The sequence below is a fragment of the Phoenix dactylifera genome, chromosome 10, assembly GCF_051530095.1.
Source record: "Phoenix dactylifera cultivar Ajwa chromosome 10, Ajwa_hap1_PhDact_Kaust_v1.1, whole genome shotgun sequence".
In the NCBI taxonomy this organism is placed as follows: domain Eukaryota; kingdom Viridiplantae; phylum Streptophyta; class Magnoliopsida; order Arecales; family Arecaceae; genus Phoenix; species Phoenix dactylifera.
The window spans coordinates 28,750,540-28,776,341 of NC_143199.1; the positions used below are offsets into that span (position 1 = coordinate 28,750,540).

General features: G+C 36.1%; 1 protein-coding gene across 2 annotated transcripts in view; it reads right to left on the reverse strand.

Annotated features, from left to right (window-relative positions):
* Positions 1 to 4,177: 4,177 nt before the first annotated feature.
* The window catches only part of LOC103723400 (callose synthase 3-like), a 30,211-nt gene continuing 8,586 nt past the window's right edge, over positions 4,178 to 25,802 (reverse strand). Inside the window, exons 11-43 of one of the 2 annotated variants that reach the window (XM_008814309.6) lie at positions 25,529 to 25,666; positions 25,379 to 25,455; positions 25,196 to 25,289; positions 22,050 to 22,172; positions 21,810 to 21,924; positions 21,345 to 21,679; positions 21,190 to 21,242; positions 21,027 to 21,087; positions 20,262 to 20,343; positions 20,140 to 20,189; positions 19,962 to 20,048; positions 14,966 to 15,103; positions 14,739 to 14,836; positions 14,569 to 14,653; positions 14,330 to 14,490; positions 14,056 to 14,179; positions 13,864 to 13,961; positions 12,842 to 12,980; positions 12,416 to 12,567; positions 11,457 to 11,566; positions 11,215 to 11,340; positions 10,997 to 11,065; positions 10,693 to 10,882; positions 10,381 to 10,534; positions 9,657 to 9,776; positions 9,463 to 9,581; positions 9,268 to 9,351; positions 7,564 to 7,676; positions 7,260 to 7,489; positions 6,369 to 7,166; positions 6,215 to 6,265; positions 4,915 to 5,100; positions 4,178 to 4,807 (exon numbers count right to left, since the gene is read on the reverse strand). In XM_008814309.6, the coding sequence (XP_008812531.1) occupies positions 4,559 to 4,807; positions 4,915 to 5,100; positions 6,215 to 6,265; positions 6,369 to 7,166; positions 7,260 to 7,489; positions 7,564 to 7,676; positions 9,268 to 9,351; positions 9,463 to 9,581; positions 9,657 to 9,776; positions 10,381 to 10,534; positions 10,693 to 10,882; positions 10,997 to 11,065; positions 11,215 to 11,340; positions 11,457 to 11,566; positions 12,416 to 12,567; positions 12,842 to 12,980; positions 13,864 to 13,961; positions 14,056 to 14,179; positions 14,330 to 14,490; positions 14,569 to 14,653; positions 14,739 to 14,836; positions 14,966 to 15,103; positions 19,962 to 20,048; positions 20,140 to 20,189; positions 20,262 to 20,343; positions 21,027 to 21,087; positions 21,190 to 21,242; positions 21,345 to 21,679; positions 21,810 to 21,924; positions 22,050 to 22,172; positions 25,196 to 25,289; positions 25,379 to 25,455; positions 25,529 to 25,666 (4,809 nt within the window). In that variant the 3' untranslated portion in view covers positions 4,178 to 4,558. Of the gene's footprint in view, positions 4,808 to 4,914; positions 5,101 to 6,214; positions 6,266 to 6,368; positions 7,167 to 7,259; positions 7,490 to 7,563; positions 7,677 to 9,267; positions 9,352 to 9,462; positions 9,582 to 9,656; positions 9,777 to 10,380; positions 10,535 to 10,692; positions 10,883 to 10,996; positions 11,066 to 11,214; positions 11,341 to 11,456; positions 11,567 to 12,415; positions 12,568 to 12,841; positions 12,981 to 13,863; positions 13,962 to 14,055; positions 14,180 to 14,329; positions 14,491 to 14,568; positions 14,654 to 14,738; positions 14,837 to 14,965; positions 15,104 to 19,961; positions 20,049 to 20,139; positions 20,190 to 20,261; positions 20,344 to 21,026; positions 21,088 to 21,189; positions 21,680 to 21,809; positions 21,925 to 22,049; positions 22,173 to 25,195; positions 25,290 to 25,378; positions 25,456 to 25,528; positions 25,667 to 25,802 lie in introns of both variants that reach the window. The other variant, XM_089925896.1, reaches the window with a different exon arrangement.

Below are 25,802 nucleotides of genomic sequence, written 5' to 3' on the forward strand. Positions count from 1 at the left end.
TCTTTTGCTCCTTAACGCTTGGCCTAATTGTTTACATGAACAACCTGGTTTTTAGCACCAGAGACTATGCAAATGCATGTCTAAATCATAATTAGTCTTAAAATTTAGAAATTTCAGTCATAATTATTGAGTCATTTCAGCCAAGTTCCATCTGACTATTGAGATCCATCAAACGTTGGCTTGTATTTTTGCTCAGGCTCAGTTTCTGTAGTAGCTAACTAGGGATGAAGTGCTGCAAACCCACGCGCAAAAAAAATATTTATAACGCGATCGTGATGGAGGATAAAAAAATAATTTCAAAATTTTATTTTTTTAATTAAAATAATATATGGTTTTTATTATTTGGGGCATTTGTGCAAAAATAGTGTTTTATGAAGATATAGGAATAAATATAAATTTTAAAAATGTATTCATGCATATTTGAATTTTTAGAAAGGTATTCATGAAAAAAAACTCTTAGATAAACATCTGGCATTCTTTCGTTGCACGAGAACTCTGGCATCCCAACATCTCGGTGCTGGAATCCCGTCGTCGTGCGCATATCTTGCCACCTTCCTTCCTGGCTATTCCTTGCTTCTAGGCAGCGGAAGAATTACATGGAAGCTAGACGATTTGGAAGAAAAAAAAAAAGATAAATAGAGATGTATTCTTATCTATTTACTCGTGATATCTTAGAGATCAAGTATTTGCGCAAGTTTATTATTACTTTAATGTGAAACTTCTATATCTTCGGTTCAAAACTGCATTACCTTTAATCTTTTGAGGAAAAAATCTCATTACTTTAAGCTGCATCTTGTTCATGAATATGAATGTAACTATTGGATTAACTATGCTACAAATTATTCCTATCGATTTAACGGCAATTTCCAGAATAACCTTTGTCTGACGGTATTGTCCACTTGAAGAGAGAGAGAGAGAGAGAGAGAGCCAAAAACTATAACTCTGTGCAAGAAATAGGTGGTAACATCCATGCCTTTGAATGGCCATGCCGCGCATCAATTGTTCCTTGGTGATGCATGTTGTTTATTTTTTTTAGAAGTTATTTGGAGGACATAAGGTTAGCATCCTTATTTCCGGACCAAATATAGCCTTGGCTTTTATGACTGAAAACAGCAAAGGATTTGAGTAATAAGCCCCAAGCATAATCGCACATTATTTCTGCTACAACTCATGACCTTATTCAAACAAGATAGTCCCAAGATGTAACCAGTGAATAACCATAACACACACCTGCATGGGTCTTTACATGTTCCTTCCATTTTAGCCCTGATATCCTAACCAAACTAAGGATTCAAATCCATTTAAATTTATTTACAAATACCACAAATTCAATTACAAATACTATGATCGGCCTATGATTGGTCCAAATAGGCATGTACTATAGTGTTTCCTAGTTCATATGAGCTATAAATTAAGTTTGATCTGATACCATTTGTAACAATTCTAGACTTCATACAAAAAAGCTAGCCGAAAGGTACCATTTAGATTTTTTGAAATTGTATGAGTATCCAAAATTTACTCAGTTAATGTAGCATAAAATACACACCTACATGCATACTCACAGTTCCCATCCAGATGAACTAGTTAGGCTTATTCAAAATTTTTTATGTATGCTCTCTTTCCACCGGGTCCATTTGACGTCCCTAAATTCAACCATGCAGAACTCAGAAGCCAAAATCTATTTATGGGCCAAAAACTATCAAGGGCGCATGCATTTGTCTCGATATATACATCATAAAGCAACAAGAATGCCTTTAAAACTTAGTTTCAATGCGTCATAAAGCAACATGACTGCCTTCAAAGTTATGTTCCCACTTCAAAAATATGTTGCGGCCGCGCGGGCCGGATTTAAGTCCTCTTTGCTATCAATGATACATTGCTCATTCAAAAAATAAGGTATATAGCCTCTATATATAATAGTAAGGTCCGTTCTTGCACAATTCGAGTCGGATTTCTCTTTTAGTTCAAATAGGACCAGCTTTCTAAAAATAAACATTGACTAGTAAAAATAAACATTAAAAGAAACTAAGATCCAGAATGAAGTAGACTTCGACTCTTATAACAACTTTACCTTCTATCGCTCTACTTAATTTTTTTCGGATTGAGATATATGCCCAGTCAAAAATCTTTTCCTAAAAAAAAAATTTTGCTTTAACGAGCTCATTGCAGGCTCATACAATAGAACTTCTACACATTTTAATCTCTTTAGTGGTTAGCACTACGTCGTAGATCTCAAGAAGCTACCTAATTAGAAACAATCATTTCAATCGGGTATCGTATGATCTAGCCACGGCCTTCAAAAATTCGGCGCACAATTTAGCCTCCCAATGTGGCAAATCTCGCTTTTAGACCCTACCCAACCTTATCCATAGTAGCCAAAGTAATCCACATCAAGTCAAGTGATTCTTCTGCATTATGATTTTATTTAGGAGATTTAGCTTTTGCTAAATTAGAACTAAAAATGGAAAACACCACACCCGCTTCCATACCTCATGGCTGAACCACTTAGCTTTACTCGAGATGGTATTTGGCCTTGCTCTTTTGTGCTTTTAAATCCCAGTGAACCACTCATCCCACTTATGCATCTGAACTTCATGGTACAAATACTCCTTGCCATTCTTTCCCGTTGACAACAATGGTGACTTCTCCTCGATCTTAATTTTGGTTGATCAGTCGACGGAACAAAAAGGCAAAAGCTTACCCTCTCATTAGAGGAATCAGCTTGCAAGATTTAATAAGTCATCTTGCCTGAGCAACAATTACAAGATCTACATTTTCTTACATTCTAAAGATATTGATTGTAAACTCTTTTCTGTACATTATGAGACAATTCTTTCTGCACCACCTATACAAAGTTGCATTTCGATCTCAAGCGAACGAGCTTTCAAAGATGATCTGTCAAATATCTGACGAAACTATTTTGCATATCACTTCGAACTATTTGATGAGCCAACCCATCAAATATGAACTTTTTAAATGGAAATCAATTTTCTGACGTGTTTTAGTAAGTTGTCCGATTGTTTGCAACTCAAACATATAACTTATTTTTCATCGGAAATCTAATATAATAATAAAAATATCACATGTCAACAATATTGGCAGAACGCAGGACAAGAAGACGATAGAATGGTAAGATACAAGAAGACAAAAAAACAAAGAATTTTATTAAATATGAAAAGATAGAAATTAGTAAATAAGGTTAAATACATGTTTATAATAAATTATATGATAAATTAAGTTCAAAGAACGAATAAAATTCATAAAAAGTAAACGCAAGAGAGAGACAATCTAAAGATAAACATAAAATTAGATAAACTAAAAAAGTAATAGGGTATTAGTAAATGAAAACAAAATTAAAGATAAAGATATTATTATAAAAAAATTGTTAAGTCGTAATTTTACTAAAGAAATCTTCATTAAGAAGTAAAATAAGAAAGAAGTTAAGATTCTAGTGGAGAGTTGTTAAAAATGCAAAAACTAAGGAGTTAAAAACCAATTAAAATAACAAAAGATATTTTAAAAATCAATAAGTATTGGATTAAATTAGATTATCGATTTATTTAACAAAATTGGAAGTACTAATAATACATATTTATAGGATCAATGATGTGCAAAATCATTCTAACTGTTGAAAAGTTATACTTATATACCACTCTAAAAAATTATAGAAACGAATAATAAAGCAAAACTAAAGAAATAATAGCCATTTCAGATAATCAATTTATTATAAGCACTACTTTTTATTTAAATAATTAATGTACAAATAAAAAAAGGAAAAAAATCTACTTAGGCCTTTCATTAATTTAAAAAGTAGAGTACAAAATATAATAATTTGATAAATTTTAACTAAAGGCATAAATAATAATTGAAACAATGGAAAACACGTATATGGCACATTGACAAGTTATTGAAATTGCTCTAATTTCCAGTAACAAAAAAACTGCATCACAATTAGTATTAAACTCGTATTTTTTTATATTAATTATGGATGAACCCACTGTTCATACTCAGGAAGATATACAGGACTGATAAAGAACTAAAAAATAGACTTTAAATATTTAACAGGCGTCCTGATTGCATCCATCACCGACTTAATAATAGAATTTGAAAAATAAATCATAACTACCTACAAAGTGGCCAATTGAATGAACTAGCACATGGGGTCACGAAGCGGCAGTAAATCAAAGCATCATAACATTGAAGGTAGGCCATTGCTGCATGGGTGCCAGTTTGGTGGCTGAACTACAGAAAAAAGGGCAGCAGACAGAACAAATATTTATATTACATACCGTTGGCCAAAAACAAAAAATCCAAAAATCTGGTGAAGATACCAGAATTGAAATAGACAGAGGCCATTTTATCCTGAGACTGGGATCATCTCATTAACAACACACAATACCCATCTTACATCGACAATCTACAGTGACATTTTGATTAATAAATTATCACAATAAACCATGCCGAGACGGACAATATCTTGATGATTATAACAAGGAATAGAAAGGGTGGAAGTAGGGATGAAAGTATCCACAGCAGTGAGTTCCAATGCGAAGCTGATCTAGTCCTTGTTGCGAGATGAGCGATCTTTCCTCTGGCCGCCTAGAATACGAGAAATCTGCAAACCTCTGCTGAAGGCTTGATTGAATAACATTCTTGTTTGGAACTCAGATACAAAAGGGAACCAAGCCAAGACTGCAATTGGGGTAAACAAAAGAAGGCCCATGATAATTTCGTATCCTCGCGCAAGTGCCCTGACGGATCCCCAAAACCCAGCTCTTCGAACAAGAGGCCTACAAGCTTGTGCAATCTGTAGACAGCCATGGACAAGCATGTATCAACGCTTAAGCCTGAAGCAAACAGCAACTAAAACGTACAGAATATTGAAATGGGTGTAAGCTCATTAAATTTACTAACCAGAAGCAGCCCCCATCCAGTTGGCATGAATGCAATGATGCAAACAAAAATGTCTTGCAGTGTCATGCGCGGGATGACTATTAATATGATCAGTATAGAAACAAAAGTTACAAAGATAAGTCCCTTTATCAGCCGGAAAACAAGCTGAAAGTCTGCACTGAATTTCCGCCTTCCCATGGATACCGTCTGGAAAACAATAAAAGAACCAAAAAAAGGGGCACAAGAGTCGGTAAGCAAAATTATCAAGTGCTAATAAGAATAAAAATTATGGTTGTTTATGCTAACATTAAACTTCAGTGACTGTATCTTAACAACAAAACATAAAAATTGGTTTGACTTTGTCCAACTTTCAGAATCATCTCTAGCCACTGGAGCATAGGCGATCCTCCAATATACTCGTTGGGTGTGGGACTTAAGAAAACAAAAGTGCAAAATCCCCAAACTCATCAGTCACTTCAGAATTAATGCAGCAAACTTGCTATCGAGACCAATCAAAGCACAACTTTTTTGGTTGGGAAGATAGCTCTCACCAAAAATTAGTTCACCCAAGCATTTTTCAGTTCACCAATTTAGATAGAATGCAAGCCAGGCCATTTTTGTTGACTACCTTTTTAAGAAGTTGACTCAAATAGTTATCTTAAATTTCATTAACCATTTGTAAATAATATTGCTAGAGAGGAAGGGCTTTGGTGCAAGCAGCAAGATTGCTCCATTATGACCTAGATGTCATAAGTTTAAAACACGGAAACATCCCTCTCCAGTCAGGCATTGTTCAATTCAATAATCTAGACAGAACCAGTCACCAAAAATTCTTTCACCCAAGCATTTTTCAGTTCACCAATTTAGATAGATTGCAAGCCAGGCCATTTTAGTTGACTACCTGTTTAACAAGTTGAGTCAAATAATTATCTTAAATTTCATTAACCATTTGTAAGTAATACTAGAGAGGAAGGGCTTTGGTGCAAGCAGCAAGATTGCTCCATTATGACCTCAATGTCATAGGTTTAAAACACGGAAACAACCTCTCCACCTGTGGGAGTAGGCTGTGTACATCTGACCCTTCCCAGATCCTGCATCCTGCAGTGGTGGGAGCTTCATAAACTATAACACCCATGTAATATTGATAGAGTTAAAAGTCAGTCTTTGACACTCAAAAAGACCCAAGCCCCTGGCTATTGGAAAATCAAACTAGAGCTGAATCAAACACAATAAATACTTATTTCCATGGGATAAGCAGATTTATAAGAACATTTATAGTTGTAAATGGATTGTGTTGGGAACTCAAGGAATGTTTACATACCTTCATGACCAGCAATATGACCAAGATCACAAGCCAGGAAACACCATAAACCTGGAAGCCAAGGAAGATAGTTCAATGTCAAAAGGTAATGAATGGTCAATGCAAGTCTAACAATAACTGCATCAGCATATTTTCCAGTCATTTAAATAAATACCAGCACGCTTTTGGTATGTTTTGTTATATGCAAGTGATAGACGAGCCCATATTGGTATATAAAAAAGCGCAATGCAAGTGCTATCTCGAGAATGGTCCCACGCTTCCCTGTATACTTAAGATGTTCTTGTTCTTTTTCCCACCAAGATTCCCAGCTTTTCTCTGGTGGCACACCGATCCCCCCGCGGTTGTTAATCCACTTATTCCAATCAGTCCAGTCATCAACAATCTTTTGCCACTCAAAGCCTGAAGGATTGAAAAGGAAAGGGGCAAAAAGCCATGTGCCGACCATAAACCACATAGAAACGGTTATAAAGATATATGCAACTGCACCTCTGTACGACTGGCCAAAGATTTCATAAACAATAAGCAAAATCATCAATTCGATGCCCTTGACAAAATGACTGCGAGAATAAAACCTATAGTTGTCAGCAAATTTGGCATGGAAGACCACAAATCCACGACCAGTGGCTCTATATTCTGCACCTCCATGGAGCAATGTTCTTCCATAATAGTGTGTCTTAGTCCCAAGAGAAAATGTAAAGAAGACAGAAGCCAATTGTAACTGCATCAGCACAAAATCACTTAGTGCCTTGCGGAAACCTCTTTCTAGACCAATTTCCATCATCATAGGAAGAGCCATCAGGATACCAAGTTGCACAAAAGACTGGGAAGCAAGAGCAACTTGGAGAGGTTCGTTATGTATGAACTTCTTCCCAGTGGCCAGCGCTTCATCAAGCCCACTAAGAACAAGATATAAGCGACCATAGAGAAATACATATACTGTTAGGACTGTGACCTGCCGAACAGAAAACAGTACACAACGCATAAATTATTGGCATGGGTTAATAAGATCCATAAAGGATTCAGGGGAGAAGCTTGCTTGTCATACCAAATTACTGACATAGAAGCCCACAGTAGTAAAGTAACATGACAACATTCTAAAGAAATCAAAACGATGCCCAAGCCTGTAGATATCACGACTCAACGTCTGCTCCCCATTCCCATTTGCTATCTTTGCCTCGAAAAGTGAGATCTGGTTAAGACCCACATCTCTCCCCTTACCAACTTGCATATATTCATGATGTGTGACGTTGCCTTCACGAAGTGTTGAATTGAAACCTGGCAGACAACCAGTATAACGTGACAAAAAATTCCAAGAACTAGCAAAGAACAACTTATCAGAAGTTACATGCCTGCAAATATATCCTCACTCAGATTGATGATCTTGGACGCTTTGCTTACACCACCCCTGGTTAAGTGGAAAAGTCTATCAAAGACATCTGGATGACCATAATGAAATCGAACCCTGGGAAGATAGAGATTCAGAAAATTTTCCTGGGTCTACATTAAAACAAAAGATATAGAAAATTGGATATTAATAAGAAAAAATAAGTTGACTGTGAGAACTTGTGGTAAATGAAACATATGTATGTTTGTCTTCCAGGGAATTGGTTGGTGTTCGTAAAATGAAAATAACATAATGCCTTCCATCCAAAAATCTCATGGACTATCCAAGCTGGAAGTATATAGCATTCACGCATCCATCGTGTTCTAAAAATCTCAAAGCATAGAGGCTCAGTTACCAAAAACCTAACCATGGATCCGCTAGTGTCAAAATACCACCTTGTGCAGAGAAGAATCTAAAGTTATTGGTCACACTCACCCTTGCTACATAATTAGGAAAGGAAGAGAATAAAGATACATGCTACAGTTAAAGGTAACTTGTATACGAAGTGACATTGGCAGGGCAATTGTCAACTTCCTTATATAGGAAACATTCATTATAATGTGGCTGAAAACTCATACTACCATAGCAAGGTTGAGACCCGCCCTCCTCTTATAAATTTCCAGCACCTTTTTAGCACATAACAAGGAGAAGGAGAAGCAATATTCAAATGCCCAAGTATTGAGATGAGATGGCATGAACTACAAAAATAGGCAGCAAATTGCAAATTTCTTGGTCAGTTATATTATGGTACGATATTTTTTTAAGTCTGAAGATGCCACTAACCCGTTTAAGCCCTAAGGGCGGCATGTTGAAGCCATGCCACGCGAATCAAAAAGTCTACAGATATTGCAATTAACTGAGCAATTGTGATAATATAAAGAGCATGTAAGATGAATGTCACCAGCATGGCATGTTAAGGTGGTCAAGTCAAATAAGAAGGTACAAATTTTTTTGAAAATAGTAATTGCAAGACATAGAATTGCATCATTTGAAGATAAGGTGGTGAAACTAAATGGGATGGTATAAAGATGCAACAAAAATATTTGATGAGCAAGCTGATGGCGCAAGCAAGATGGTAGAAATGCTTAGAGCAGATGCCTACAAACTGCTGTTCAGAGTGTGTGTGTGCGTGAGAGAGAGAGAGAGAGAGAGAGAGAGAGAGAGATGTTATGCAGAAGAAATGACTCAGTGGAAGGGGAAAAAATGGTAAGTGAAAAGTTATATTTTACAATAGATTATCAGCATATCACTATTAGACTTTTTAGGACAAGAAAACCAGAATTTGCATGCCATCAATGTGAGGATAGATCACATTTATTGATCATTTTACTTCACAGAACCAGAAAAAGTAAAAGGTTCAGAAAAACAACTATTTGTTCAGTTCATATAAAAGAATCGTATCTTACATTTTCTTATGGGGGAAGAAGATATCTAAAAGTGATCAGTAAACTCGCTTAGCCATATCTTTCGCCATGATGATTTTAGTTATTTTTTAGACCTTTTGGCACAATCCATATACTACTACATTTGCTAGTGCTGCTTGATGTTACCCCCACTACTAATGATTATAATTGACATTATATTATATCGTGGTAGAGATGATAACAGACATTTTTCTTGCATATAGCATCCTACCTGCAACTCTAAGTTACACTTATTGGAGACTCACCTTAAAGGGTTGGCAAGTATACGCTGTCCAATAGTCACAAAACTGGTCTCCTGATTTGACATAAACCATGCAAGAGAGGAAACACTGCACAAGTTATCAGATGACACTAAGTTAATATCTTTTTAAAGAGTCTCTAAATCGACTTCCTCAGCAAGAACCTGGAAAAAAGAATGAACTATAAGTTAGGAAACCCACCTTCCAGTAAATATATGCTCCCTAACCCCAAGTATTGATGGATATCTTACACCATCGTGCTTTTTCAAAAATTCTTGCAGCAAATTTCTCATTTTTAAGGCCTCCTCCATGTAATGTTCCTAGAGTTACCAATGATTAAAGCAAAGGGCCTACAATAATCGACTAAGTGACAGAAAAATGCAAGAACCCTTTACCTGGTTCATGTCTATAGTCTGTAAACCTTCACCACGGGTAAAAATAATAGCATGATTTTGATTTTCTGGCTTTCCTTCGCCCAAAATGGCAGGACCAGGGAGCTTTATCCGATAGATTACCTGTGCCAAGAATATACAAAAGATCAACAAAAAACAAGTATTTTTTCCATGCCACAATCTGGAACACAGACAAAGTTATAATGCAAAACTCAAGTGCTGAAATTACATATCATAGCAACTAGTTCAATCAAGTACAGAAAGGGATGTAATACTGTCATTCAAAATTTTAGTTACCCATGGATCCTCTAAGAACTTTAAAGAGTTGCTTAAGGTGTACATCGAATTCTTTTTACATAAAATGTAAGTCACAGTATACTCGTTATGGTATATATGGAAGATAATGTTCTATAGCAGTTCATCGTATACTCTTGAGCATTTAGCATCTACTATGCATTAAACATCCAAACCAATGCACAGTAGCAGGTTTAGCAGAACTATAAAATTTTTCTATAGCAGTACCAATCGTAACCAATCTTTCTCCCCTGATAAAATTTGAATTTCTGTTTTATGACATTAAGAAACCTTCTGCAGAACTATAAACTCTGATGCTGCTGATCCTAAGAAGGCTCCTATGCCAAAATCATAGCTTATTTCCTTTCCTGTGATGATGCTGCTAAACAAAGAGAAAAACAAATTGGCTATTGCAAGTTCTAAAACACTTCACCTGGTCAAGACTTTGTACTGGTTCAGCAGAATCATCAGCCTTAGCTAAAGTAGCCTTCACTAATGCAGAATAATAAACCTTTTCTATCTTCTTAGATCTATCTTTTCTAGGCTCTTCAACCTCATCAATATAAGCGACACGGAGAGATGGATACCTGCAAAATAAATTACACCAACATGCTCAAATTGACCCCTACACACCAGACTTCATGTACCACAGAAAGAAAGGAGCAGAAATTGATCTTCGTTCTTCCAATATGGTACTCTATAAGTCAGTTTTAACAAGCAGGGTTGAAGAGTTAATCAGGCATACGTTGTCATGAGTCTTAGTATATCCTGTGCATGAGGATCACCAGCTCGTTTCTGAATACCATATTGCTGGCAGGAAACCACATATGTAAATTTCATGTCAGCTACAGCTTGGCATTGTGCCCACAAAGATCTTCCAACTTTTGAGTGTTCCTCAGATGATAATTCAACTGCTTTGTAACCTTCCATTAGATCTGAAAGGGAGTACCAAGCAAGATTTCTAGAACAAGTTACTAAAAGGAGGTGGGAATTATATTATTATTATTAAGTAATTCGTGTCAACAATGATGTCCAAATTACTAAGGTACCTTCATCTTTGGCCATGTCAAGGAAAGCCTGAAGTTCCAAAGCTTTTCGATAATACATCATACCTCTGACTGGAAATTGACACGATCCAACAATAAGTGATAGAAAGAAGTAACTACAAAATTATGTGATTAATAAAACTGTTCTATGAACAATCTCTTGCATTTAATTTAGGGGAGAAAGAACCATGAAATCCAATCCTAAGCACCAAATACCATACCAGTTCTCGTCAAAGTCTGGCCTCTATATGATGCCCAAAGACGGAGTTGCTCTTCCAATTCCTCATTCTGATGAAGTTGTTCTTCTGTCTGGCATCCTACCCGCTCAAGGAAATTGGTCCATTCATCTAAGAAATGCATTGCAAGATAAATTTCAAACTGATATGGCAAAGCCACAGAAAAATAGACTACCTATAAAATTATATAATGAACACATCTCAAACAGCAAAAAGCACAACAAAACCTGGATAGATTTTCTGCAAGTAGAATAGAATGGAAACCCCATCTTCATTTTGCTGCTCGAGATTTTGAACAGAGAAAAGAACATCCTCTGTGTAGTAGGGAGTCAAGACACTGCAACATAAGCGTTGTGCCAGTTATTTGCCACAAGCAAGATATCCATGTAAAATGAACTTGAAGACATAAAACGACAATAATTAAGCCAGAAAAGGTGTTAAAAATGAGCTTCAAGTTATTTATATATAAAATCAGCAGTTACAAAGAGTATGAAACCAGTAAATAAGCTTCAACTAAAGCAGATGCAACTTTCATTTCAAACAACAAAGTGTGGTAATCAAGGATCTTAGCAGAAAAATGTAGCAATCAACGATGAAATATTGAAAAAATTAGAAATAACTTAAGTAAAATTTCAATGAAAAAAGCAACAGGACTCAATACCTGCAGCTCGTAAAAACTCCATACACAGATCAAAAGATTATAATGTTCAACCAGAGACTCTCATGGCAATGCAATCAAAGAAGATTTAAACAAATAACAGGAAATGAGACTGTGACATATAGACACAATATTCACAGTGCTACTTAACATCAAATAGTTATTAGCAGTTAAACTTCAAAGTATATTATTATGCTCTAGAGTCATCGAAATTACAAATATCCAAGTTCTGTGGATGTATGCTCCAGACTGGAGCAAAAACTAGAAGCATAATTGCAAAGAAGAATCAAATATACATATCTTTAAGTTAATCTAGCCAACTAGCATTAAGCCACCAAAATTAGATTGGATGAAGGCTGACGAGAATGAACAGTATAGGCACACATAATGGTTGTAGCTGAGAGTTCAAATTTAGCCACAAAAAAAAAAAGGGAAACGTTACAAACCGAACACCATATAGTGCCAAATAGCCAACCAAAACAAAGATGAATGGACACATAATCTTAGAGAACTGTCTGAAAGACTTACGAGAATGATAACATGTTTCGGACTTTGGGTGCATTGGGCATATTCATAAACAGAGAATTAGCAAAGAAAGATATCCGCCTTCTAGCATCCAGGTTGGTTGGCACATCCATTGCAGATTCCTTTACTGTGAGCAACAGATGAAGTCTTTTGATCTGGAACCATTGAAACACGAACAAACATTTATTTTGGAGGAATCGGGAAGAAAAAAAAAGACCCACCTACACCCAGCACCCTTCAGCCTGCATTCCCTGGCACGCACACAGGCATACACACACACACACCCACAAACACACATGCATGTGCACGGAAACACAATTACACTTTTATATGCATGCACACACCCGCGCACAAAAAAAAAACAGATGCACATCTACACCAATAGATGTATCCATGCATTCACTTCACCATATAAAACAGAAAATATACCTTTTCAGTCCAAGCTGCTGATTCTGGTAAAGGAAATTTAATAGCTCCAGTTTCTGCAAATAACTGAGCCACCAGTTGGTCCAATGGTGTTATTCCTTCATGCATTCTATATGGCCCTCCATGGGCAGAATCTAGAAGGCTGTCAAAAAAAGTGATGATTACAATGGGACCGGTGGTTTAATTTTAATAGCAAAATTAGATCTGATATGCAGAAAATGATTGAAATGTAACAATCTAGATTTCCAACAGATATATATTATTAAGTACAGCAAATAACTGATTTGTCTGCAAGTTTGACAGCAAGAGAATGTACACATATCAAAAGTATGAAATATCTCTAATACATAAAATGGGAAAGCCTGGAGTCCAGCAAGCATGTGCTGGCTTCTGAGGCCTTTCCACGAGTCCTTGAAGTCCTTTATGCATGTGTCCGTATGTGTGCAAGAGAGAGGATCTGGAACTGCACGGATAGAGCCAACTGTGTGTGCAAAATGATGCATCAACCCGGTATACAAGGAGAACCTCTAGAACAGTATAAGACTAATTCTGGCTTCACTCGCTTGCAGCCACAACATTTATCATGCAGGGGGTGGAGAAAAGAGCTGAAAAAACGTGCACCAAAATAGACAATGGACTGATTTGATTCAGAGATCACTTTGGATTCTGAGGAAAGTAATTTTCAGAGACACTATTAGAGAAGGATGGTTTAAGAGGATAGACAGTTTGATGGATGAGAATAGACACTAAACTAAGGATATCACAGGGAACCACTAACAAAAGAAGACAACAGAATGGATCACAAACGATAGAAGAAATAGCTAAAGCTTTTACATATAAAAGTGGAAAACAGAGCATCAAATTTATTAAGCAAAATGGTCCCCATGGCACAACATATTGGGAAGCCAGACAAATATCAAGGAGAAGAAAATTAATTTAGTCTTGTTCTTTTATATATCCAAGTGATAATATCAGACACAGATATCATGATCTTACAGCAAAAAAAAATCATTGAGATTTCTTACCCAGGAGGTAGTTCATCCATTATATCCCTTGTTACCACCTCAAGCATGTCTTGGAAAAGAATGATAACCTGACTTCTGTCTTCTCCCTTATTTTCCATCTGTGACAATAGATCATGGGAAAAAATGAACCCACTGATGAATATTACATAAACAGCAGCTGAAACATCAAGATTTTAGAATAAAAATGCATACCAGTAGCTTAATCAATTCAACAAATTTGTGGTACAGACTCGGGAGAGAGCTCAAAGTTAGTTGTGTTATCAAAGTGTCATTGGCTATATGGTCATCAACTTTTTGAAAAAGCTCATTTATGACCCTGATATGCATAAAGCAGTAATGAGACAAAGGCATGTGATTTTGAAAAGAAATAACTTATCCCAAGGAACGCAAAATAACGGTAACCAGGCATGCTTACTACTTGCAATTAGAATTACAGATTAAATCATATGCACAACCAATAGCTTACCCTTTTTCACGCTGACCATCAACTAAATATTTTATGATGTTTTTAAATGATGCATAGCACTCTCGAACAGCACAGAACATATAACTATCTGCATTGATTCTCTTCTTCAGATCACGATCCTTTCCATCGCTATCTTTGGCCATGTCCAGTGCTATTGGGATCTAAATTTCAAGTAAGTTTCAGCACTTAATCAAAAGGCTAAGAGAAAGAAGGGTGAGGGGGTGGGGGGAAATGAAAACCTTGCTAGCAAGTAAGAACGGAGGCCACTGCATAAGGCCCAAATCACGATCTGCCCAGTATGGAACAAGCAACAAGTCCATTTCCCTGTATTTCAGTGATCATAGCAACTGACACATATGCTGGAATATATAAAATACACAAATAAATTGACCAGCAAAATCGACTATACTTGTTGCTTATAAGATCTTCATCTCGGAAACTGGTGATTATTTTATTCCACATTTGAGCAAATCTTGCTGCCTCCTTCTCTTTATTGCTAGCTGGTGCCTGAAACATCCAGCAGCAAAAGCTAACTCAACAGAAACTATGAATTTATGGAATAATTGAAATGGATAACAATAATAGATGTTAGAGTTGACATGGTTACACAATAGCCAGGTGAGGAAACAGTCAAACCTCAGGATGTTTAGTGGAAAAAGTAGCCCGAAAACCCTTTTTTTTGCCTGTTTCAGACTTTTCCACTGGAATCAAGCGGCCATTAAATGCACCAGGCAGTGATTGAAAACGGGATCTTAACATTCCTAAAGTGCGAATCTGGATTCATTAACAGAGTAATAACGAGTAAAAACACATTGAAACACTTATAGCTACAAAAAAAATTGTTTCTCTGCAGACAGAACTAGTGCACATAGAGTTGAAGGTTATATCGGTCCAATAAAAAATTACTGGCCAAATCATCTAAAGCGGATAATTAACATGGCACCATATGATATGCAAAATTCAGTTAGAAGACAGGAAAAGTGCACACAAATTTTAAACATATGACACTAAAGCTATGTCATCTGTTCATCTGAACTTTTATCCGATATGTTCATGTTACTTCCGGCGGATTCTAATGATACTTTTGAAGACTTTAAGATGATCTGCACATATATTAAAATTTTTCAAGCTTAAGAGTAATTCCCTTTCTGTTTGCCTTATTTATATATTTACACTTTTTTCTTATAGGATTGGATGTGTTCCAGAGTATAACTCATGTCAAGATTAATGCTAATGTCTGTTCCAATCACCTACTGTCATCTCATGATTTATGAATGTACTTATGAACTTCTACAATCTGCATGCTATTTTGATAGGTCATCTCAATGTTAATCTTTTAACCCAACAGCATGTCACTATGCATCAAGAGGAAGATTCATCTGTTATTAATAAAGCTAAGAAAAGAAGATGTTTTATAAGAGCATGTCAATACTCAAAATGAAGCTACTTGTTTACTGTCTAACATCTCGCAGAATCACGATCTTTTGAGACATAAAGCTTGCCCTATAAATGATTTCAAATCAGTTCTATGATATGTAGCATGACCGGAACTGTCAAATATTTAGACTATGCCCTAAAACACTGTAACCTTACCAAAATCCTTCAACTTGAATTAGGTATATTAGATGACATGTACCAACATGCATGTCAGAGACTGCTTCAACTAACATCAACTCTTATATCAAAATTAAGGAATACTTTCATAAATGTTGCAAGATGAAAAACTTAATAAAAAAGTTATGAATAATTTGTTCATTATTCAGATAAAAATATATCAAATGATGTTTTCAGGGAATATATATGAACATCCACAAGGAAAATAACTAAAATTAATAATGTTAAATTATCAATCCACTCAACTGAAATGGAGCTTCCCATGTGCAACACAAAAGAAAGTAAAAATCGTCAAATGTGAAGTTTGATATCTCGTATGATGATAAGATTGCTGGCATCATATTTGTGATTAACATAAATTTTTCAACTCATTTTTGAAATGGAGCTTCGAAGACCAAGATATGACAGAAGTTAACCTAAGAAGATGAGATAGAGATGCACAAAGTGTTACAACATGTGGTAAAAGGAAACTGAATGGCTGTTTACATTTGTTTGGTTTTAAACCACAAATTAGACTATATAAATTGGATATATGCCTAGAAGTTTTGGAGGATATGAGAAGCAAGGGGGTAGCTATAGATGGTAGAGTCAGGGGAAGGAAACAGAGAAATCCGTGTCAAAATAGAATGATTAAGAACCATTTTTAAGTCTCTTTGAATTTAATATATGAGTTTATTAAGTCTATATCATAATCCTAGACTTAGGAGTGCAAATTTTATATAATTCCACACATTTGGTAGAACTTCAAAGTGAAAAGAAAATTTACACTTAACCTCAGGGCCGGGAATAGAAATGCATGCAACTTCATGAATACAATGCCACACATGCTAAATTTGATCATTTATAATGTATAACAGGCACAATATGAAAACAGAATGAACCCATGGAAAGTTTGATTTGGCATGACAAAAAGTCATTACAGAGATCTCCATATTGTTCAAAAAGAATAATTGTAGCATTCTTAAAGTAACGTTCTGAATCTTAAAAAATAGCTACAATATTATTTTCTAATCAATATTCCTAATATAAGCAACTCTGCATGTTCTTTACTGACATTACTTAATAACTAAATAATTAAGTCATCTATTTAGATAACATTATTTGCTTACAAGAATTTGACATGATCGTGTGTTTCAGCTCGTGGAACAAGTTGTTCTATTTTATGCTCTATTTATGTTTCTTGGCAAGGTAATTTATCCTGAATGGTTTTTCATATATATGGTTTTAATTTGCAGTCAAGCAACTAACTTAAACTATAAATATAGACTATCAACTATGGCTACATTAAATCAACGCGGAAAAATGTTTGCTTATATGCACTATATAAATTATTAGGAGTTTAGGACTCTAGAAAGCTACACCACCTGCATTAATATATGTACTAATAATAACTAAGTTTTGGGCCCCTAATAGTGCTACAAGGAAAATTCTTCCAAAATGGGTTTAACCAATATCAGACAGATCAGATAGAGTATACATGTCAGCATAAGAAAAACAAGAACATTCATTTCCAAGTCACTGCACCACAAAAAAATATTAATCGTGTCTTTGAAGGAGTATATATCATTAAGGATTCAAGGCATGAAGGCCAATTGACATTCTTATATAACATAGCTAATAACAAAAGAGAACAAAGAGAAGGAGGGCACTGAGACTTTCAAGTATCCAGAATTCAAGTCTGAAGACATTTCAGTTGGTTGCCTATTTACCTGGATACATATTTCCTCTTGACCGAAACACAAAACCAAGGAATTCAAATTTACATGAAAAACTTGATATGGTTGGAATACAGTGCAGCATCATGCAGGCCAAATACGTCCAAACTCCAAAGCCTCTTACACAAGGTCAAAATTCCAACCATTAAGGTAGTTAAATGTGCTTCAAGCCAATCTTAAATGTTTAAAACAGGCTTGAAGCAGTTTCGGTCCACAAAAGAAATTTAAAAAGAAAATAAGTATTGTTTGCCCAGATAAAACCCTTGCAACTGTGAGAAGTTCATGGAAGTCAACAAACACCATCAATTTGCAGCAAACAATCATGCAAGTACAAGTCAAAACTGCCCCTTAACTGAGCAAACCGATGCTCTGCATATGAAACATAAAGAGTGTCCCACCAGACAAGAATCAACGGGACTAGAATGCTACCCAAATTTATATGATTAACATGAACATGTATTTATCATAACATTTTCATAATTTTTTGTAGTAGGTATTAAGGAACATGTCTAAGCACCACCTTGAATTATTTAAGTGTTTGATAGCTACAACTATTAGAAGCCCTTAGATATACTAATATTGCTCAAAATTTAAACGATACATTATTAAAACCACGGTTGGTGGAACCGTCCCGAACCGCCCAGTTCGGGCGTCCCGAGCCGCACCCGCACCGGACCAGGACGGTTCCGGCAAAGAAACCAAGACGCCGTCGTCGGAGAAGGAGAAGAGAAGAGAAGAAAAGAGCGAGCGGGGGAGGAAGAGAGAGAGAGGGAGGCCGACGGAGGGCGAGCGGAGGCCGGGGTCGGACCCCTGTTTCGTGTGAAACAAGAATCCATCCGCTAAAAAATTTTGCGATTTTTAAGTGAAGTCGGCAAGAACAAAATAGGGGTCCGGTCGTGGCCTCCGCCACCTGCACCTGTGTCGGCCTCCACCGACCCTCCGCCGGTCTCCCTCTCTTTTCCTTTCCCTCCCTCCCCTGCTCGCTCTCTCATTTTCTCTCTCCCACAGTCTCCTATGTCGATACAAGCCCAACATAGGTCTGTACCAACTCGTGTCGTCAGGCAACCAATACGATGCCTGGTACCGGCACAGCAGACACTAATTAAAACACTTACACTGTGATCAAGGTAAGCAAGCTTAAACAGCCAAATAAAGTCCTTTAAATCCACAAACTTGGGATTCCCATATAATGGGCAAATGGCCTGGGTCGGCCCAAACACCTAGAAAAAATTGTGCTCAGGCTCAGCTTTTAGGGCCCCCAGGCAGGGTTCGGACCTGAAAATTGAGTCCCAGCCTAAAAGCATATAGTGTGTCTCAGGTCATGCACAAGCCTGACACCTTGGGGCCAAATTTAAGCTAGGCCAGGCTTGCAGGGGCCTAAGGTTCAAACCCCAGCCAATCGGCGCAATCTAGCCCATTGACAACCTTACCTATTAAAATAGACCTTGTAAGATTTGATTTTCAAATAGAAAACCATATTATGTTACCTGGCTGTTTTGCTTTTGAATGATTTGGTTCAGAAAGTCATAACCATCATACTATCCCATTCATGCCAAAGATATTTACTTGAATGCATTTTAAGTGCTTTCCTTAAAAATAAGTGCCTTTTGCAGTCTAGTGAAGTAGAGTGAATACGGAACTTTGTGCACTGTTTTCCAGATACAAGAAGTGAAGAACAGAATAGAAGCGGAACACCAAATTCAAAATAAATATCATGATCCAAATTCAAGTACATGATTCTTCCTGAATAAAAATCAGTGATGCATGCAGAGTCCTATGCGTCCACTTGTATGAACCTCTCATCTATATAGATAGACAACATGATAAAGCACACATCAGTCAATGTTGAAAAAGCATGACCTTGAAGCATCATAAAAACCTTGCATCATGGACAAGGATTAAAAGTGTGTGCTTCTCATATCTGATTTTTAAAGCTTCCAAACTCTATACATGTGAGTCCGTGTATCAGAATCCATATTGTGGTGAGCAAAAATGCAGTTTTCTAAGCAATTTTGAAACTTTATTGCTAATTGAACCCATGCATCTCGGCGTAAGGCTCCTAGTAAGTAATAACTATGTAGCATGATTCAAGAATGCTAAACCAAGTAGAAGACGTGAAACAAGTTTAAACCGAACACAGTTATTGATGTATCTATGTCTTATATCCTCTGGAAATGAATAAGGATAAGCTCTATATAGCTTACAAGTTACAAGTTATTGCAGCCATTTAATTTTTCAAATTAAAAGAGGAACTAACAATTTTTTGAGAAAAAAAAAGAGGAGTGAAAAGATGTGTCACCAACCTCTCCAAGACGACGGCAAGCGCCATATATACCACCAATTAATGTGGAGAAAATTGCATACCAGATTTGTGTATCCATGAAATAAACCTAGACACATCATGGCCGCAAATTAAAACAAAAAATGCATAACAAAATGGATTTTATGGTATTATGAGTCAGGATAGAAAAACAAACATACAAGAATAATTGGAGCCCATAATGCAATCACAATACCGAGGTTGTTATTGGCTGCAGGCAGAAAATAAGACATAATAAATATTTATGAACCTGTAGAACATAAGTTATCCCTTGCGACAATACCTCTCGGAAAAAACTCATGCCATTGAAAATTTTTTATCGGCTCTGCCATGATATCTTTTGTTGGCTGAATAAGAGGCTTGATCTGCAGTGGCAATTTGGCTCACAGTGATTAATGGAAGTGGATAGAAGATGCCAAACTATTCAAGTTCTAAACATACAATCGGAAAAATGCAGGGAAAAAAATCCAACAAGGATGACTAGATTTCCAACATGAAAAATTACAGTTTTTCCCTGCACAACTCAGATGGGTAGAATATGTGAACATGGCATATTCAATTTATGTACTTACTATCTTAAATAGGCCTAATTTGTCATAACCCATCGATCATTTCTAGCAAGCCATAATTCTTCTTCTCATAGACTAAAAGGCAGAGCCAGAATTCTGTAAAATAGGAACTTGTACCCATAATTACCTCACAAGATAAAATTTCATATTTCCTATGCATTTAAATCTTCATATTTTCTGCTCGGCTAACAAGTTAGTTTATGAAAAAAAAACTTCTAATGCATTTTTTGACAAAATTATCACAATCTTAGTATTGCAATAGTACAATATACAAACTTATATGGGTGTTACAAGTAAAAAAAGTTAATATGTCCATCATATTGCAAAATAAATGAGATTAACCTTGAAACAAGAATGATACAGTATCTTTAAAAAAATCTTTACGTTCTTATTGTTATATATTACAAGAACTTTCTACAGATAGAATCCAGAACAATGACACAGTAGCAGATTTCAGCAACCAATGAATGAATAGTTACCTCAATGTAGTAGCTAAATGCCAATTTTACAGCTATAAGAAGGATCCAGAACATTGTATACCTGAAATTAAGTTGGAATGGTTGGAAATAAGAATGAACAAGCCTCTACTGAGTCATGGACTACAGTGATTACAATAACTACGAGAAAGGATTGTCTTCTTACTTGAAAAGGGAGAATGAACTCTCATGCATCCCTCTTCCAACATAGAGACGAGGCTGCCAAATGAATGAATGATTAAGATTGCTAAAGCAGATAAAAGTCCTAGACTGAGTAATGCGAATGCAATTGGGAAAGATGATAAGAAGATGTAGATTTACCTGAGACCACCACATCATGAGCATTATAATCTTATAGTTTGACCTCTCAAGAAACCGTCTCAGGAATGGGAATAGAAACAACAAAGCACCAAGCATATTTGGGGATAAATATATGACCACTGCTAAAATATATAGCGAAGGTTGATTTCGACCATCCCCAAGCCAGTTCTTAATTGTCCTTGCTAGGCCCGTAGGGTTTTCCCAAGTATAGGCATATGTTACCGGTAAAATTATCACCCAGGCAGCAGCTGAGATGACCTTTAAAATATATCTCATCTTAACTGGAAAAGACATACTCCTCCTTGCTTTCCAGCTCAAAATAACGTCAAGGATGGCTGCAGGGTTAATATTTTAATAACATGTAAATATAGCAAACAAGGAACTTCTTAGAATTAACTAGAAATGAATTGGAGAAGAAGAAATACAAATTTCATAAGCACATTTAGAAATTCCGTATCAGCTAACCTTGTCCCAGCTTCATTACTGCAGCAGTTATAAATATGCTCAACACTTCCTTAAATACACCGGCATAAAAAATATCACTTGGTGACCCGCCATTCCAAGCAACAATAATCATGGCCTGAGAAACAGAAGGCACTTATCAGCAACGAAGCAGCACACATAGGAGGAGGAAAAGCAGCAGGAAGAGCATGATTTCAGTGAGCTAATGGGAACTAAAACAATAAGTCAATAACAGAGAATCACCTGTAGGCATAGAATAAAGAAGCTCCACATTCTATCAAAACTTCGAAAGATATGCCAAAATGAGCGTATCTCAACAAAATTTATTTTTCCAGTCCATCGATCACTACTGGTTGGTTGGTCCTCCTGAATCGCAATGATAAATATTCAAAATTAAACAACCCACCCCCCATCTTTCATCAAAATTAAGGAAAAGAAAAGAAATTTTAAAAGTAAAAGCACAACCTGAAGAACCCAGATTTTGTGAGTTTTAGTGGAATTAGCAATCATAATTCATGAGAAAATCATATAGCAGAAAATATGGCACATTTGAAAATTGAAACAAATTATGATGTTTACTGCATATCTTTACAAAAAAAAAGGGTGAAGAATACATGAATCCCGGTTTTCTGGTTCATTTTTTTTCATCATGATGAAATTTATTTTAGTACTTTAGAACAGGAAAGTTACAATTTAGAGCACATCCTCAAGATATCATATATGATACTCACATAGAAGAAGCAAATTTCAATTTAAGCCGATAGCCTAACTGCATAAACCTGTTACATAAGGAAATATTTTTCAAAGACAATGACCTAACACCTAAGTTTCTAAAATGTGCTCTCTTGATTAAAACAATTCTAAAGAAAATAAAATATAAGATAGCAAGTTGCATTCAGGCAGTGCATGACTAGCTGATGGCTCAAGGTGCAGGAGAGTAGCTGAGATTAGATTGTTGATTTGGTCTCTCATGCATGGACCTTCATGATAATAAGGTAGAGCTTTCATAATAAGGTAGAGCTTTTACAGTACCCACTGTGAACTCTAGGAATTTAATTTTTCCTTTCTTCTTTAAGTTGCCAAAAGTTTGCAATTAAGAGCAGATGAGGAATTACGAGTCCTTATTCAAGTGAGAAGCATTATTTACAAAGTTCTTTGGTCTGCCAATAAAAGCCAATCAACCCATGTAAAGCGGCAAATTTTGAAGATTACTGGAGATTTTTTGATTGAAAGAAAAATCTTGACTGGTTTTGGCCCCTTCTCCGCCCTCTATCAAATCTCTTTCTCCTCTCCGACTCATCACTTCTTCAATTCCTTTCTTTCATGGCTGATTATAATCTTACTGCTACGACAAACTACATTACTACTACTTTTCTGATTTAATTATAGACATCATATCTTATTAATTCAACAAAATAGTGCTCTTTCCCTAATACTTGCCATTCTTCCCACATATGCTCATCCAGTATAAAAATACATTATAGTGTAAGTGCATTTCAGTTGTCTTGAACTCATTTCTCCAATGATCTAATCAATCCATGATCCCTTTGCATATGCCTAAATACTCCAATGAAAACTAAAACAGAACAGCTTTGACCATATATCTTACAATTGTGGAAAACGCAAACTATATCCTGTTTCTGTAACAGGACATCGATCTGATTTCTTGACCCAACACATGTTTAATCTCTTCCTTGGGTCCCACACATTGCAGGCCATCTGCATTTGGTCCTGCATCAACAACTCCACCTTAACTAAAAGAAGCCCTAGTGTTAGGATCTAGCACACAAGAGAAAGCAAGAAGGCTTCTAGAGGTTAGCAAGGGTATTGGGAAGAGAACAGCTTTGGCTACAAAAAGTGAAGTGTTTTCTTGTGGGTTTTCCTCATCTCTGTACATGTAATCACTTATTTATACATTCTAATCTTTACAAAAGGAAGAGAATTTCTTCCAATGGAGTGGCTTGTTTACTCTAAGGGGTTAAAAATTCTTAGTTTCATGCTTGTACTCCTGCATCTTCATGGACAGCCCAATTTGGCTGAACCACAATCTGGTGCATGTTGTGTTGATTATTTTAATTTTGCTTGCCTTGTCTTTCCTGTGTATTTTGCAAAAAATCAAAAACAACCACGTTGGGCAAGTTGCTTAGCAATGACACCATGGCCAAATATATCAATCCAACAAGGCCCTCACTATTTACAACCTCTATAATGATGGAGGCTTTTAAATGGCAAAGAGCTCATATTAGTAGCTTATTTACTGGTAATGGGCTCTCCAAGACTTGTCTCTTGGCTATCTTTTGCCCAAGCAAGCTACCTGTGTAGAAACAGTAAGGTTAATGAGCGCTCAACTAAACCTTACCCTTACCCTTGTATTCTGAAGTTTTCTTTATGATCCCAGCAATGTTTGAGTTTCCATGGCTCTAGTGGACACAATCTCCGTTTGAAATCACAAATGACGATGATGATGATGATGATGATCCAAGAATTCCTTAGTCTAAGAATTACTCCAACACTAGCCCCTAGCATCATGCATGGCTTGCAGGCAGATGTGCTTAAATCAATTAATTTAGTTAATGATAGTAGTTATAAGAAGGCCTGCATCTTTTGCCAGTGATTAAAAAAATTAATAATTTGCAATTTGCAAACAACATTCTCTCTCATCAGCCTGCTACTTCACAGCTCACCTTGTGCTGCTTCCAATTTTTGCTCAGATTATCTGCATATCCATTATAGCAATTAACAACTTGGTGATGAGGTACTTAAGTTTAGGCTCAGCACTTTAAGCACTGAATAGAAAAGTTAACTGAATAAACTATCACCTTGTCCCTTCAAGTGATAAAAAATTAGAACTTCTGAAAAATTCTGATGTAAACAGAAGGGACATATAAAATGACATGGCAGGGAGAAGTCCATGCATGCTTCTTCAATTCTTCAGATCTATATTTTAAAATGTCAGAAAGGCAGAACATACATTATGATCTAAAATCACAACATAGATAGGAAAGAAAACAAAAGGCTGAAGTGTGGTGTTTTTTGATCATCTATTCTAATACCTCAGAGTAGTCGACCAGCATTCTAAAATGAAATGAAAATTTTACAGCTATTGTCTCATTAACTAGGAAAATGTATGCAAACATATAAAGAAAGCATCACATAAGAAAGTCCATTCCACAGAAAAGCAAGCATGTGAATACACACAGAAGCCCTAGAAAAAAGGAGGTAATGACCTACGAGGCTATGACATTATTTGCATATGACAAAGATAAACCATAAAGCAGCAGAAAAGAAAGCAAATAAAATACAAAAAAGAAATATGTATATATGTATGGCTATAAATCAAATGAAATGTACGATATACAGCAGCTACAGGAAGTAAGTTTGGAGCCTACTCCATTTTTCTCGTTATTTCGCAACTTTGGCGGTTGGCAAAAGAAATCGGCATCATTTCTCATAGGCCAGCCTAGGCGGAAACAGTCGACTGACCTACAAATTGTGAAAGGGAAATTATAGAAGATATTTATAGATAGAACTAAGAATATTTGACAATTAATAAAGTTTTGTTCTGATGCTACCAAAAATATTCATTCAAATCATCATAATTTCTCCAGTGTGAATGCTTTGATTTTTCTTCTTTGCTCCTTTCAGCTTCCTGCATGCAACAATTACATCTTGATTAAGTATCCAAAATTAACCAACATGACAAGAATCAACTGCAATAATACCTTTTTTATAACTAGGTAAATTGGAGTCACAACTTTTCTTAGAAAGGCTTCTTCATCACCCCCATATGCGGGCTTTATGTTCTCGCCGGTCATTGGGCTCACATTTCCAGCTAGCATACCATACAGTTCAAATGCCATCTAAAAATAAAGAAACAAATATTAAGAGGAAAGGATACCCCCACATAAGAGCAAAAGCAGAATGTAATCATGGTAAAGCCACCCAAAAGAACCTCACTGTTAAGCACAACTTTGGTTGACTACTACTTGCTAAAGC